The sequence below is a fragment of the Fistularia commersonii genome, chromosome 31, assembly GCF_037954325.1.
Source record: "Fistularia commersonii isolate RoL2024-O1a breed Wild chromosome 31, RoL_Fcom_v1.0, whole genome shotgun sequence".
Classification (NCBI taxonomy): domain Eukaryota; kingdom Metazoa; phylum Chordata; class Actinopteri; order Syngnathiformes; family Fistulariidae; genus Fistularia; species Fistularia commersonii.
The window spans coordinates 4,953,398-4,966,393 of NC_141314.1; the positions used below are offsets into that span (position 1 = coordinate 4,953,398).

The following is a 12,996-nucleotide window of genomic DNA, read 5'->3' on the forward strand; positions in this document are numbered from 1 at the left end:
CACTATATTTTACACTACAGACTCCATTTTGTTAGATTTCCCCTGCTGCGTCGACTCTCTCACTCTCTCTCTCGTGGCGGGAAAAGCCTGCGCATGCGCACACCCGCTTTTTTTTTTTCCTACAACCCCAGAGCTCGCGCGCAACCCTTCCGCTCGTCACGTGCCGCTCACGGCCTGTAGGTGGCGCTCGGCGCGCGGGAGACGGATCCCCCCCCCCCACACACACCTCCGAAGCCACGCCCACTTTTTCTCCGCGGGCGGGGGAGGGGGGTGAGGAGCGCGGCGCGTGACAGACACACAGAGAAACAAGAGTGTGTGCGCGAGAGGGAGTGATACATTTATTTACTGTATCCTCGGAGTGAGACACGATGGTGTTGAGATTAAAAAAATAAAAATTACAAAAAAATAATCACATCCCCACGCCTCGCGCGGCTACTGAACAACCAATCCGTTGGGGGGAAAGTTAAAAAACATAAATAAAATGAAATAAAAAAAAATAGTAACAGCCGCGCGCGAGAGAGAGAGAGGACACCGGAGCCGTTTTACCGGACGAATAAGTTTTTTGTTTTTTTGGGGGGGTTAAAAATGTAAAGATGGGAAGAGGGTGAGAAAGAGGTGGGGAGAACCCCCCCCCCCTCCGGTGTACCGGGAGTGATAGAGGGGGTGAGAGAGAAAGAGAGAGAGAGAAAAAAGAGAGAGAGAGAGAGGGAGGGAAGCTCGCGCGCAGTCGCTCGGAATCACTCCACTTTCCCATCACATAGCGAGCAGCCGCGCGCGCGCCGCTCCGTGCCGGGACCGGGAGGCGGACAGAGTTCGTGGCCGCAGAGCGGTGACCAAGCGTCGGCCTCGGCGGGGCAGGGGACGCCGGCAGGTCGGCAACTCCCGCCGGACTCTTCCTCACCCTCCACCGCTTCTTTTATATTTTTTTTCCTCCCCCCTGTCCTCTCCTCCGTCCACTCCTCCGCGGAGGATGCTGCCGCCGGAGCGACCCGCCCGCCGCTGAGCCCCCGTCCCCCCTCCCCCCCCGTCCCCCTGAGCTATCTCCGCCTCCGGGTGTCCTCCTCTCCCCCGGCTCGCCCCCCTCTGCCACCCCGCCGCTCGGCTCCCTCTCCCCGTGCCGTCTCCTCGCAGGGACCGGCGGTCACGACAGAGGGGGAAAAAAAAAAGTGCTGATTCTCCCCGTCGCCTCTGGATTCTCCCATCGCTTTTTTTTTCTCCCCTCCAGTGGATTCTTTATTTTCGGGTTTTTCTCTTCTTTCACCCCCCTCCTCCTTCCGGAGGTGTGGAGCGGCTCCTGCCGGGTGCCGAGGCGGAGCGGAGCCCGTAGCCCGGGCTGGAGCGCTCAGAGCGGCGGAACCGCGCGGCTGTCACCCGGTCCAGGTAGGAACTTCCACCCACACACACACTCCCGTCCCACGCTTGTTTATCCCCTCTTTATTTATACATCATACAATTTCTTCAATCTGGGGGAGGGGGCGACTTAAACTCCGGATCGCGCACTTTTACCGTTTATTTTTTGCAGGATCGGGAACTCACCGGGCTCCGGTTGCAACGGAACCGCAAACCTCCTCCCGGTCCGTCTACCATTAATCACCATTATTCCAATATATCTCATTTCCAAGACACTTGTTGTCGTAATGAATCAATTCAATCCCAATCCCGCCCTAATCTGCTCTGATGGCGATCTCCCCTATATTACACTACAGCCTTATTGATCCGTATCGATCCTTCTCCCTCCCTCTCCACACTACCTCCGTGCCCATCGGTGGTATTAATTTAAAAAATAAAGAAAGAGAAAGAAAGAGAACACCCGGTTCCGACACTCGGGGGTTATATATCATTTAAGAAAAAATAGGTGTATTTTTTTTTAATCAATTTTATTTATTTTATTTTCTTTGCGGATGCTCCGCAGCATCCCGGCGGGGACGCGCAGTGGCTCCAGCCGGGAGTTGGACGGGGAACCGCGGGGAGGGGGGTGGGGGGCGGATAGGAGCACATAAAAATGGCTGTAAAAATAATGAGAAAAGAACAAGGCTTGTCGTTGGGATGTTACAGCTAATGTGCACCCCCCCTCCAGCACACACACACACACACATACACACACACACACACAGGGTGAGGAAGGAGGGGGTCCTGCAGCTGCTTTTAAGCAGTGATACAGGTCCATTCATCTGCTTATAAATACATATACTTATACAGGCATGTCTGCACCTGGGGGGGGGGTGTAGGAAGGGGGGCAACACCTGTAGCTTTATATTTAACCCCTCTCCACACACACATATGTGCATGCACACACACACACTCACACACACAATGGACACGAGCTGGACTTAAATCCTAGAGGAGGTGGAGGAGTTTCAGTGAATAGAACGGACGCTGCTGTTGAGTGTCGGTGCACGTTTCAGTGTGTGTGTCTGTGTGTGTGTCACCACCAGGGAATCCAGTCGGTCCGGTCTCTCCAGTATCGGGCGGAGAGAGGAGTGGGAGGAAGGGGGGGCGGCCGGCCTGCCTTACATGATAGAGAGAGGGAGGATTTGCAGGGGGTGGCGGGGAGGGAGCCGGGTATTTACATGCAAACTGCATCTGCTTTCACCGACAGAGCGAGAGCTGGAGCAGTTAATGCCGCTCGCTCGCGTGTGTTTGTGTGTGTGTGACGCTCCAGGACAGAAGAAGTAGGGCGTTGACTTTTGACCCCCCCCTTGTAACACATCAGAAATAGAATTCAGAGCCGACACGGGTTCTTCGAGGCCCGACGTCGATACAGATGTTACGATGAGGTTCTGAGGAGAAGGGCGCAGGAAAGGAGGCTAAGTGGTAAACGTATGTGTTGACACCTTCTCGTCCTTTTCCCTCGTCCTACGTGCTAAATTGTGAGAAAAACGCACGTTCCAACTGCAGTGACCGACAAAGCAACTGTATTCGGAAGCGACCGGTCTAAAAGTACAAAAATTTCCCTATTTCTGTTGTTTATTTTGACATTTTTCACCAGAAAAAATGAAACATGCCAAAATAAATGTTTATGAAGCTGCCCCCACCCCCCAGAAGCCTCTGAATTTTAATCCCCGAAATTAGCGTCATTTTAAAAAAAAAACGGCAAAAAGACATGTGGTCGTTATCTGGAAATTTCCTCCCCAAAAATAAAAATTAAACCGAAACAAATTGTAGAATTTTCTCGGAAATTTGGCCCTAAAAATTGACCAGAAATCCGGAAAAAAAATTGTCATCGGAGCAGGTGGTGGATGTTCTGAAGTCCCTGCCGTTCTCAGTCCGGTAGTCAGTGAACGGCCCGCCGTCTCGGTGCCGCCAGCCGGGGGCGCCGCTCCTCCCGGCCCGCTTTCGCCCGGCGGCCAATCTGAGCGCGTCTCGGCGAGATGAAAGCTTTGGGGGGAGAGGAAGGGGGGCATCGGTTCCACGCGTTGTTGCGTGAAAATCAGCGATCAGAGTGAGGCGGCGAGTGGCTTGTGTCCGTCGGGCGCTCACATACACACACTCGAGTGCACGCTCACGCAGGCTGTGCGGAAAATGGGGTGTCTCGGCTGCGGATGCTCTTTCCATGGTTCTGTTTTCTCCAGTTCAGGTGTGACGGAGTGGAAAGGGGAAGCAGGGAACCGCCTGGAACTAGACGGAAACAAAAAATAGAGAACAGAAGGAACAGATTTTTGTCATTTGGCAGTAAATTAAGGATTTTTATGGTAACTCTTAGGGTTATTATAGTAATTTTTGGAGCAATTTTTTGGTACATTTTTAATTTGATCTGAATTTTCAAAGGAACTTGATGGTCATTTTATGTAATTTAGTGGTGATTTTCAAAGTTGCTTGATGGTTAAGATAAATTGATGGTCATTTTTAAAGTAATTTTATGTTTTTTATTTCTAGAGTAATTGGTAATTTCTAAAATTAATTTTATGGTATTTTGAATTAATTTAATGTCTTTTTTTTGAAAATGGAAAAATTCCTTTTTCAAAAGGAATTTTTATTTTGATTAAAATAATTGTTATTTCCAAATTAATGTGATGTTAATTTTAGAAGAAACATAGTCATACATTTTTTTAATTAACTTGGTGGTCATTTTCAAAATGACTTGATAGTTAAAGTGACTTGATGTTCATCTTTGGAAAAAATACAATGGTCATTTCAAATGCTCATGTTTAAATTGACTCTATGGTTATATTTAAAGTAACCTAATGGTCATTTTAAATGTTATTTTACGGTGACTTACAAGTTATTCAATGTTCAAACTACAATTAAGGGAAAATTTGAGGAGAGTTGAATGTTCAAAGAACCATGGAATTTCTGGTTCATATCTCAGTGGAGTTGCAGTAGTTTCATCCTGACCCTCAGCTCATAGTTTTGCCCAGTCGCTGCTCAAATGTTCTCCGGCTTGTCATTTTCGGCGACTTTCTCTGCGGGTCGTTTCTGTTCGACCTCGGCCGAAGCTCGGTTCGGGCGGGAGGCGTTTGGCAATTGGCGGTTGGCTTACGCCTCGGTTTCGAGTGGTCAGGGGCCCCTCATGGACCTGGCCTCGTTTTTTATCGATCCTGGAACGGTTCCACTGGAGGTCAGAGGTCAAGCTGGTCACGTGATCCACTGTTTGTCAGATCCCGGTATGTTCTTGCTCTTAAGCAAAAACCATTTGGCTGACCGTCAAGGTTGCATTTCCCCGCTCCCAGGATTATTCCTGTTATTTCCATGTTGGTCGGAAAACCGAACCCGTCGTCTGCGAATTCCTTCCCCCAAGCTCCGCCCACCGATGTTGTTTTTGGCGTCGGAGCTTGTGGCTGACGTCAACGGCGACCTGGAGACATCCGGGTGTCCCCGCGGGCACGCCGACGCAAGGAATTAAATACAAAATGGCCGACCGGCTTCTCATCTGCCATCCGCTCCCGTAATCCCTCCTCCTGCTGCTTCCGCCAGATCACTGCGAGTGTGTGTGTGTGGTTAGGTGGCGAAGGTTGTGTGTTCCTGTACTAGTGTCGCAGAGCAGGACGACAGGAACCATTAAAACCAGTGACTCAGTGTTTCCACGCCGACCTCTGCCTGCAGTCATAAAGACCGAGACGGTGTTTGCCCAAGGTGTGTGTTAGCGTGAGACATGCAAGCTGTCGCCCAAATGTGCATTTGACGTTGTTCCTCCTGCTGTCGGGACAGCAGGCCGCCGCTCTCATTGGGCTTTTATTGGTCACATGACCCCCCCTCCCGTCGTCCACGCGCCGGAAAGATCACACCAGGAAAGTTGCGGCAGAAAATGTGTTGACTTTACCTCAAATCCTACCAGGATGCACCTGAAAAGGGAATACAAAATACTCGGAAGCGAGGAAACCGCGCAGATGCGTTTGTCTTTCCGTAGCTCTTTTAATTCTCACGTGTTTGTTTGTTGTGGGAAAAAAAAAAAACCTTTCCGCTTAATAGCCTAGTGGCCCTGACATACACAAAGCGGGGCAAACTGGGCCCTTCTGACCCAGGAAGACTCCTGCTGCAACAGGCTGCTGGTGTCAGTGTGTGTGTGTGTGTGTGTGCGTGTGTGCGCTAATCTGCATCAAACAATGGCTCTGAATAGAGTCATTAGCGTAATCCCCCCTTCTTTTGTGATGCTGGTTGAAGTTGGACCACACACACCCATACACACACGCACGCGCGCACACACACACACAAACACACACACACACTGGACAGTCCGACTCTCAGCTCGACCACGAACATCCTGTATGGCTGAGATCTGAAACACATCAAAGGATCTTTTGATTTAGAGTGTGTCTGCGTGTGCGGGCATGTGTGTGTGTGTGTGTATATGTGTGTGTGTGATATAATCCAGGCATGGTTTGGCTGGACATCCAGGTTACCTTGGAATAAAAACAGGCACACACACACACACACACCTGTGTGTGAACCAGGAAATAAACACACACCCCTAGTCTGGGAACTTCCAGTTTGGCAGCATGCTTGTCGTACTTTCATGGTTTATGACACGTCTGTTGTTGCTTTGTGAAGCCTTTGCGGTCACGGTTCCGGTTTGAGCAGCGACATGAGGCGCAGCCGTGTTCTCTCGCCCTCATCAGAGGGTTCAAGCCGCCCGTCCAACAACGCCGCGCACCTCTTTATCTTATTTCCAGTGTTTTCTCACATGGCCAGCAGCCGGAGATCGGGGCTGGAACAAACACAAATGGCTCTCAGCTGCCCGACAATTCGTTTTGAACGTTTCATATTAAAATATATATAAATAATATTTTCACAACTCCGAGCGCATCTGTTTAAAACAGCCTATTTCGTTTGAAGCCGCTTCTATTTGTTTACCTATTCGTCATTTTTATTCTTCTTAGTTTTATTATTTCTTTGAATCTCTATTTTGTGTCCATGCATATATCTGCCCCGTGTCCTCGAGTGTCAACTAGGGCGCCTAAAGTAAAATGTATTATTAATATTATTATTTTGCCAAACCTTAAAGTCCCAGAAGCTGATAGGAGAACCTATCAGAGTTCAATAACCGAAATATCTGTATCCTTTTCATAATTCATTTTTTGAAATCAATCACCCTAATGCATTCCAAAAAAGTTAGGGAACGGTGGTTAAAATGTCTGACCCAGTTTTTATACGAACACCCGCCTCCTTAACATCCTTAACACTCTTAACGAACCACCGCCGGTCATGTGACCTCCCTTCAACCCCGATGGCGTCACCGCGGTAACGGTCCGCTTGGATTTATTCGCCCCGCTCTGAGGTCGCGGCGGTGACTTCAGGGGTCGTCGTACCGTTTCGGCTTTTATGCGATGAGATAATGCGTTGTGGGTCCGGTCGCCGTGGAAACGGGTCAGCGCCAGACAGGAACCTCTACCTTATGTTTTTCCGACCCACGGATCCCTCCATCGATTTTTCGACCGCTCGATGGTTGATCACTTCAGCCATGAGCGGACGGCGAATCCTCTGGTCCCGGTTTTTCTTGCGCCCGATTGGTCAAGGCGTTGGCCCCGCCCACAAGGCCGCCAGGAGTCTGGCTGCTCATTAACAGTGATTTTGAAAACGGCAATACAGCTCGGCAAAGCAGCAAGGAACTGTGCACACACACTCGTACACACACACACACACACACACACCTGACCTGACTTCCCGCTGACAACCTTTGTCAGCTGATGATACAAAAAGACCAGATTGATTTTATTTTTACATCTTAATCTCTCTTTGATCCGCTGGCTTCAGTTACAGTTTGAAAAAACACCAGAGAAGAAAATCGTTTTCATTTTTTTCATTTTTTAAATCAACCTCCGAAAGCTGTCAATCACTTGTCAGCTTCTGGTTTATAATTGTAGTTTATTTTTTCTTTGCTAAAGACTTTGGAGTTCAAAGATGAGTCTGTGACACACCCTGTTTTTAACAACCTTTGACCAGGAAAGCATGTACTGGAAGTCCAGTGGAAATAAAACCGATCATCTGTGGAATTGACTAAATGGTCCACAGGCGGAAACTTGATTTTTTTTAAAATAAGATTGCAGAAGAATGATAAAAATGCACCCACACACACACATGCATATCAATGGTGAACACAAACACACACACACAGCAGGATGCAGCCAGGATGTTCAGCTTCATTGTAATGTACAGATGCCACACACACACACACTCACACGAATAACAGAGGGCATGAAAGGTGTGTGTCTGCTGTCCAGGAGACACACAGACAGACAGCCACTCTGCTCTTTACACATGGAAATGTTGCCTTTAAATCTCCTGCCGTCTCTCTACTGTGACACACACACACACACACACACACACACACACACACACACACACACACACACGCACACACACATACACAGTTAAACTGTCGTCATTCAGACAGATTGTCTGCTAAGAACCATGTGCTTTCTTTGTTTTGTTTTTTCCTCATCGAGTAAAGTCTCTGATGCCTGCTGACGTTCCGCTTTGTCAGAGAACAATGACTTCAAAAAAAATCCCCCCCCCCCAAAAAATGTAAATAAAATTAAACAGAAACAGCGGGAAATTGTAAGAGTTCACAAGAAAATGATCATTAACAGAAACGTATCTCCAAAAGGAGAAAAGGTTAACCTGATATCTGAAATTACCTGAAAAAGTTATAGTTTTGCATGTGTGTGAGGCCACACACACACACACACACACACACACACTGTCCAGCAGCTTGTCAGACTAATTTGTATATGAACACACACAAACACACAGTGACACAGACTTGACGGCTGAGAAAGTTTCAGGCTGTGGGAAAAAGGACGAGCTGGATCCCCGGAGACACACACACACACACACACACACACACACTCACACACGTAGATGCAGACACATACATGTGGCATGTGAACATCCTAACATATCAACTGGAAGGATGTGGAAAAACAACAGGAACTCGTCGCACTTTGATCCCAGTCAGCTTCTCATGACCCAAAGACACTGAGAACACACACACTGAAAACACACACTCCCTGGGAACACACACTGTCAGAACTTAGTCCGAGAACTGGCACTTTGTAAACGCACTGCAAGAAAACACTCGGAGAACACACACTCTCAGGGAAAGCGCACTGTGGAAAACACACACTTTGAGAACACAATGTCTCAGAACACAAAACACGAAAGAACACACACCAGAACACAGACTTTTTCACAAGTGTGTGTGTGTGTGTGCGTGCTCTTAGCTCTGTGAAATGTTTTTTTCCTCTGTTCCCCGTCCACACAAACACACAAAGGAGAAATGTCCAGATTTTCAAGGAGGGTACTCAAACGCAAAAAAGACTTAAGAGCCTTTAGAACAGATAGAACCCCACAAAGATGAAGAGTGTGTTTTGGGTCCAGGGCCGGAACACCGGCGGACGGGGGAGGGTGGTCAGTCATGTGACTGACCACTTGTAGCTAAAACCACTATAAAACCCCGTTTAAATGGTAAAATTCCCTTTAAGGGTGTCACGTTTTAACTGTTTCTTTGAGGTCGAGTCAGAAAAGAAGAAGGGAGAGCAAAGGACGAAAGAAAAATGGGGGAAAAAAAGGTATTCTTGTCAGTGGCGAGTCTGCAGAAGAGTGTGTGGAGCCTAAATGTTTTTGGTATTTAGAGCCCTGGCGGACATGTTCACGTGGACCGTGGCTGCAGGAGGCTGTCAAACTTAAACACACACGCATGTACGGGCACACACACACACACATATGCGGATCAGTTGTCCGCCATCAAAGCTTGAATCTACGTCAACTTTGTTCTTTATGCTTCCTGCTCGCTGTGCAGCCTCATTCAATGTGTGTGTCCATACCTGTGTGTGTGTGTGTGTGTGTGCACGATCTCAAAATAAAGGGCAGAAAAATAGAGAGAAAAGGCGGCGTTCAGATTAACCTGTCGACCTGCAGCCCAGACAGTCCTCCAGCTGAGAGAGGGAAAGGATGAGAGATGTGGACGGATGGAGAGAGAGAGAGAGGCGGAGGTTCTCTCAGCGGCAGACCATGAAAAAGTGGCAAAACCGCAGCCCTCGAAAGACAAGCGGCAGGAAGGACGACATTTCTGGACTGCAACTTCGAAATATGAATAGGGGAAAAGAGGAAACAAAATTCGGCGTGGAAGGTGGCGTTCTGAGGGAAGAGCGAAACGAGACGAAAAACAGTTGGGACTTGAAAACGTGAAGAATATGGTCCGAATGTTACCGAGAGATCGTCCACAAGGTCCGATATCAAAACACAGCTGAACAGAGATGACCCGAGATGACAGCGGAGGCGTTTCGGGCGGATGCAATTACAGTAAAAACCCCTAACATGCTGTCAGGAACTGTCCAGCTTGGATTTGGCTCCAGGAAGTAGCCTCCCCCAGGGGGAGCCGCTGAGCTTTAGCATTCCCAGGTGACACTTCTAAGCTAAGCACAAAAAGAAGAAGACGCCACGGACGCAACAGAGGCGGAAGCTGCCGTGACGTTCATTTTCTGCCTGGGGGGAATAATCCACGACAGTCAGTCAGGTTGAAGTGTTTTTATCTTCTCCCTGCATTGAAGAACCTCCACGTTAGTCAACTCATTTTGGTCCAAAATTTTGATGTGGGGCCAGGTAACCCCACTGAGGCTTGGACCTCTTTGGGAGTCCATTTCTCACTGCTTCTGTTGACCCAAGAAAACAGACCAGTGACCAACATGGATTGCAAAAATGTTACTCTGCAGTCCCCGAGAAGTATCTGGTAGTGGACCGGCTCAGGAGTTCCAACAATCACCTATGAGCTCCTGTGAATCTTAAAAAGACCCTGCCTTGGAGTAGGAGATAGTTATAGAAGCGGTTCCTCTGCCGTCCCGATGCACCAAGAAGGCTTCTAGTTCCCTGAAAAAGGTTTCTAGAAAAAACTGCCGCTTACACTCGACGTAAGATCCCGAAGGAAACATCGGATTCTTGAAGTCCGAGCTGACGTTTTGGAAAGCAACAGTGAAAACCCCAATGAGCGTGTGAGTTGGAGGAGAACCCGCAGAGATCCCTCCGCCCCGCAACCCATCTGGTTCTACTTTTCCGCCTCCATGTTTATTTAATTTTGAAAAGGATTTATAATTTAGCAGTGAAAGGATGTTTTTTTTTTTTTTTTTTTTTGTATTTATTTATTATTTTTTTGCCTCTTTTTTTTTGCAAGAATAACTTTTTCCATCTGGACAGACCGAGGACATGGAGCATCTCATGGGGGGAAGTGCAGCTCAAAACACACGTACATACACACTTTTTCACACACACACACACACACACACACACACACACACACGGGCGTAGGCGGGTCTTTGCCGGCCGATCGCGATGTTCTGCCGTAGAACAGAAACGGTTCCCTTCTCAGAGCGTACCTCTGTGGCTCAGGGGTTATTTTTGGGTATGTCTTCAATCGGCACGGAAACGGGAAACTTCCAAAAACAAAAATCTTTTCTTTTTCCCAGGCATCCTTGTGGGCCTTATTTCACTTTTACGTCCTCAAATGGGTCACTGTCAAACTTGTGTTCATTTTTTTTTTTTTTTTCCGATCCAGCATCCGATAAACAAATCCCCTTGCGGGACGCCGTCCCAGGGTGGGGTGTGGAGGTGCTAGCGGGCTTCGTGCTAACCCTCCCTTTTGTTCCTGTGTTTTCAGATCGCCGCTGTCAGGCGCTGCGGACATGGCGGCGTTGAGGCGGGAGCTGCTGGTGCTGTTGGCGGCCGCCTTGGCGGTCTCCCGCGGCGCCGCGTCTGACATCCTGTACCGCGTCCCCGAGGAGCAGCCGCCCAACACCTTGATCGGCAGCCTGGCCGCCGACGAGGGCCTCCCGGACACGGGACACCTGTACAAGCTGGAGGTGGGGGCGCCGTACCTGCGCGTGGACGGCAAGACGGGCGATATCTTCACCACCGAGATCCCCATCAACCGCGAGATGCTGCGCGACTGTCGCAACCTCCACGATGGGGAGAAGTGCTTCCTGGAGTTCGAGGTGTCCATCACCGACATGGTGAAAGGCATCGGCTCCGGCCCGCGGCTCATCGAGGGGCGCATCGAGGTCCTGGACATCAACGACAACACGCCGCAGTTCTCCTCGCCCATCCTCACGCTGTCCATCCCAGAGAACACGCACATCGGCGCCCTCTTCTCCATTCCCATGGCGACTGACCGCGACTCGGGTGCCAACGGCGTGGCCGAGTACTCCCTGAACGCGGGGCTGGACGCCGACCGGCTCTTCAGCCTGCAGGTGGCGGTGGACACAGATGAGAAGCTGCCCCAGCTGGTCGTCATGGGCAACTTGGACCGCGAGCAGAAGGACTCGTACGACCTGAACATCCGCGTGGTGGACGGCGGCCGGCCGGCGAGGGCCAGCAGCGCCCTGTTGAGGGTCACCGTCACCGACCAGAACGACAACGCGCCCAAGTTCGAGCAGAGCCACTACGAGGCCGAGCTGCTGGAGAACAGCCTGCTGGGACACTCGGTGTTGCAGGTCAGCCCATCGCCCGTCACCTTTGACCTCTGACCCCGGCTCGGGTTTCCGGGGAGTCCCCCCGATATGCGCCCGATCAAACAGGAAGCGGATAAAGGGAAGGGAAATCGATATCAAAAAAATGGAAAATGACCAGAAATAAAGCAGGAAATTGCTTTGCTTTGATTGGACATGACCTTTAATCTAATAAAAAAAAAAAATCAAATTTAATCGAAAACATCCTAAATATCGTATCACATGAAGCAGAAATTTCCCTTCGTCCCGGCAGCTCGGAAAAGACTGAATTACCAACAGGTATAAATGACAGGGTGAACAGTTAGATGACCCCTGAGAGCAGGACAAGCATGGTAGAAAAATGGAAGAATAAATGATTGTGCAAGTAGAGAGATTAAACGGGATTAGGATTATTGTCTGCGACTCAGAGAACAAGCCGGAGTTTAAATATTTTCCGGGGCTTCAAAGTGACAAATGAGATTTATTTCATTAATTGAAATTAAAAGAGAGGAGAAGAAAAAAAAATGGACGGATTTATTGGTTTGACGACGCCAGACGTGTCATTTCAGTCACAGCCCACTTTAATCTCCAAATCGGCGCCCCGATGACGTTTCTTTGACGAGAAACCGATTGGAGGGAGGAAAAGAGCGGGCGCCGACTCGAAGCAATTAAAAGCCAATTTATTCCACTTCAAACCAGGCAGATAATTAACTCCGTGCTCCGCCTGCGGTTCCTTCTTCTCCTGTCACTTGTTTTTTTTTTTTTTTTTTTTTAACCGACTCGCTGCTCCGCTTTCACGCCATCGCTCCGTCGTCCGACCGGCGGCTCAGAAGAAGACCAGAGCCGCTTTTGTCCCGTCACGTCAAATATGGTTTGACGGAAATAAAATCGGATAAATATCCCCGCAAAGTTTCCTCCGGGTTCCTCACACCGTCTATATGATATCAGGATGAAAGAGCGAATGTTGTACGTCCTGGGTGAATTCCCGCTTCTACTCTTGACCATGACTTCTATAGAGGCATATACACTGCTCAAAAAAATAAAGTGAACACTTAAAAAACACATCCTAGATCTAAATGAA

At 49.0% G+C, this 12,996-nt stretch overlaps 1 protein-coding gene across 3 annotated transcripts in view; it reads left to right on the forward strand.

Annotated features, from left to right (window-relative positions):
* The first annotated feature begins 1,141 nt into the window (after positions 1–1,141).
* LOC147215640 (protocadherin-1-like) overlaps positions 1,142–12,996 on the forward strand; it is a 131,293-nt gene continuing 119,438 nt past the window's right edge. Inside the window, exons 1-2 of one of the 3 annotated variants that reach the window (XM_086139262.1) lie at positions 1,142–1,380; positions 11,090–11,921. In XM_086139262.1, coding sequence (XP_085995388.1) covers positions 11,115–11,921 — 807 coding nt within the window. In that variant the 5' untranslated portion in view covers positions 1,142–1,380; positions 11,090–11,114. Of the gene's footprint in view, positions 1,381–10,353; positions 11,922–12,996 lie in introns of those variants that run through there. The other 2 variants (XM_086139264.1, XM_086139263.1) reach the window with 2 other exon arrangements.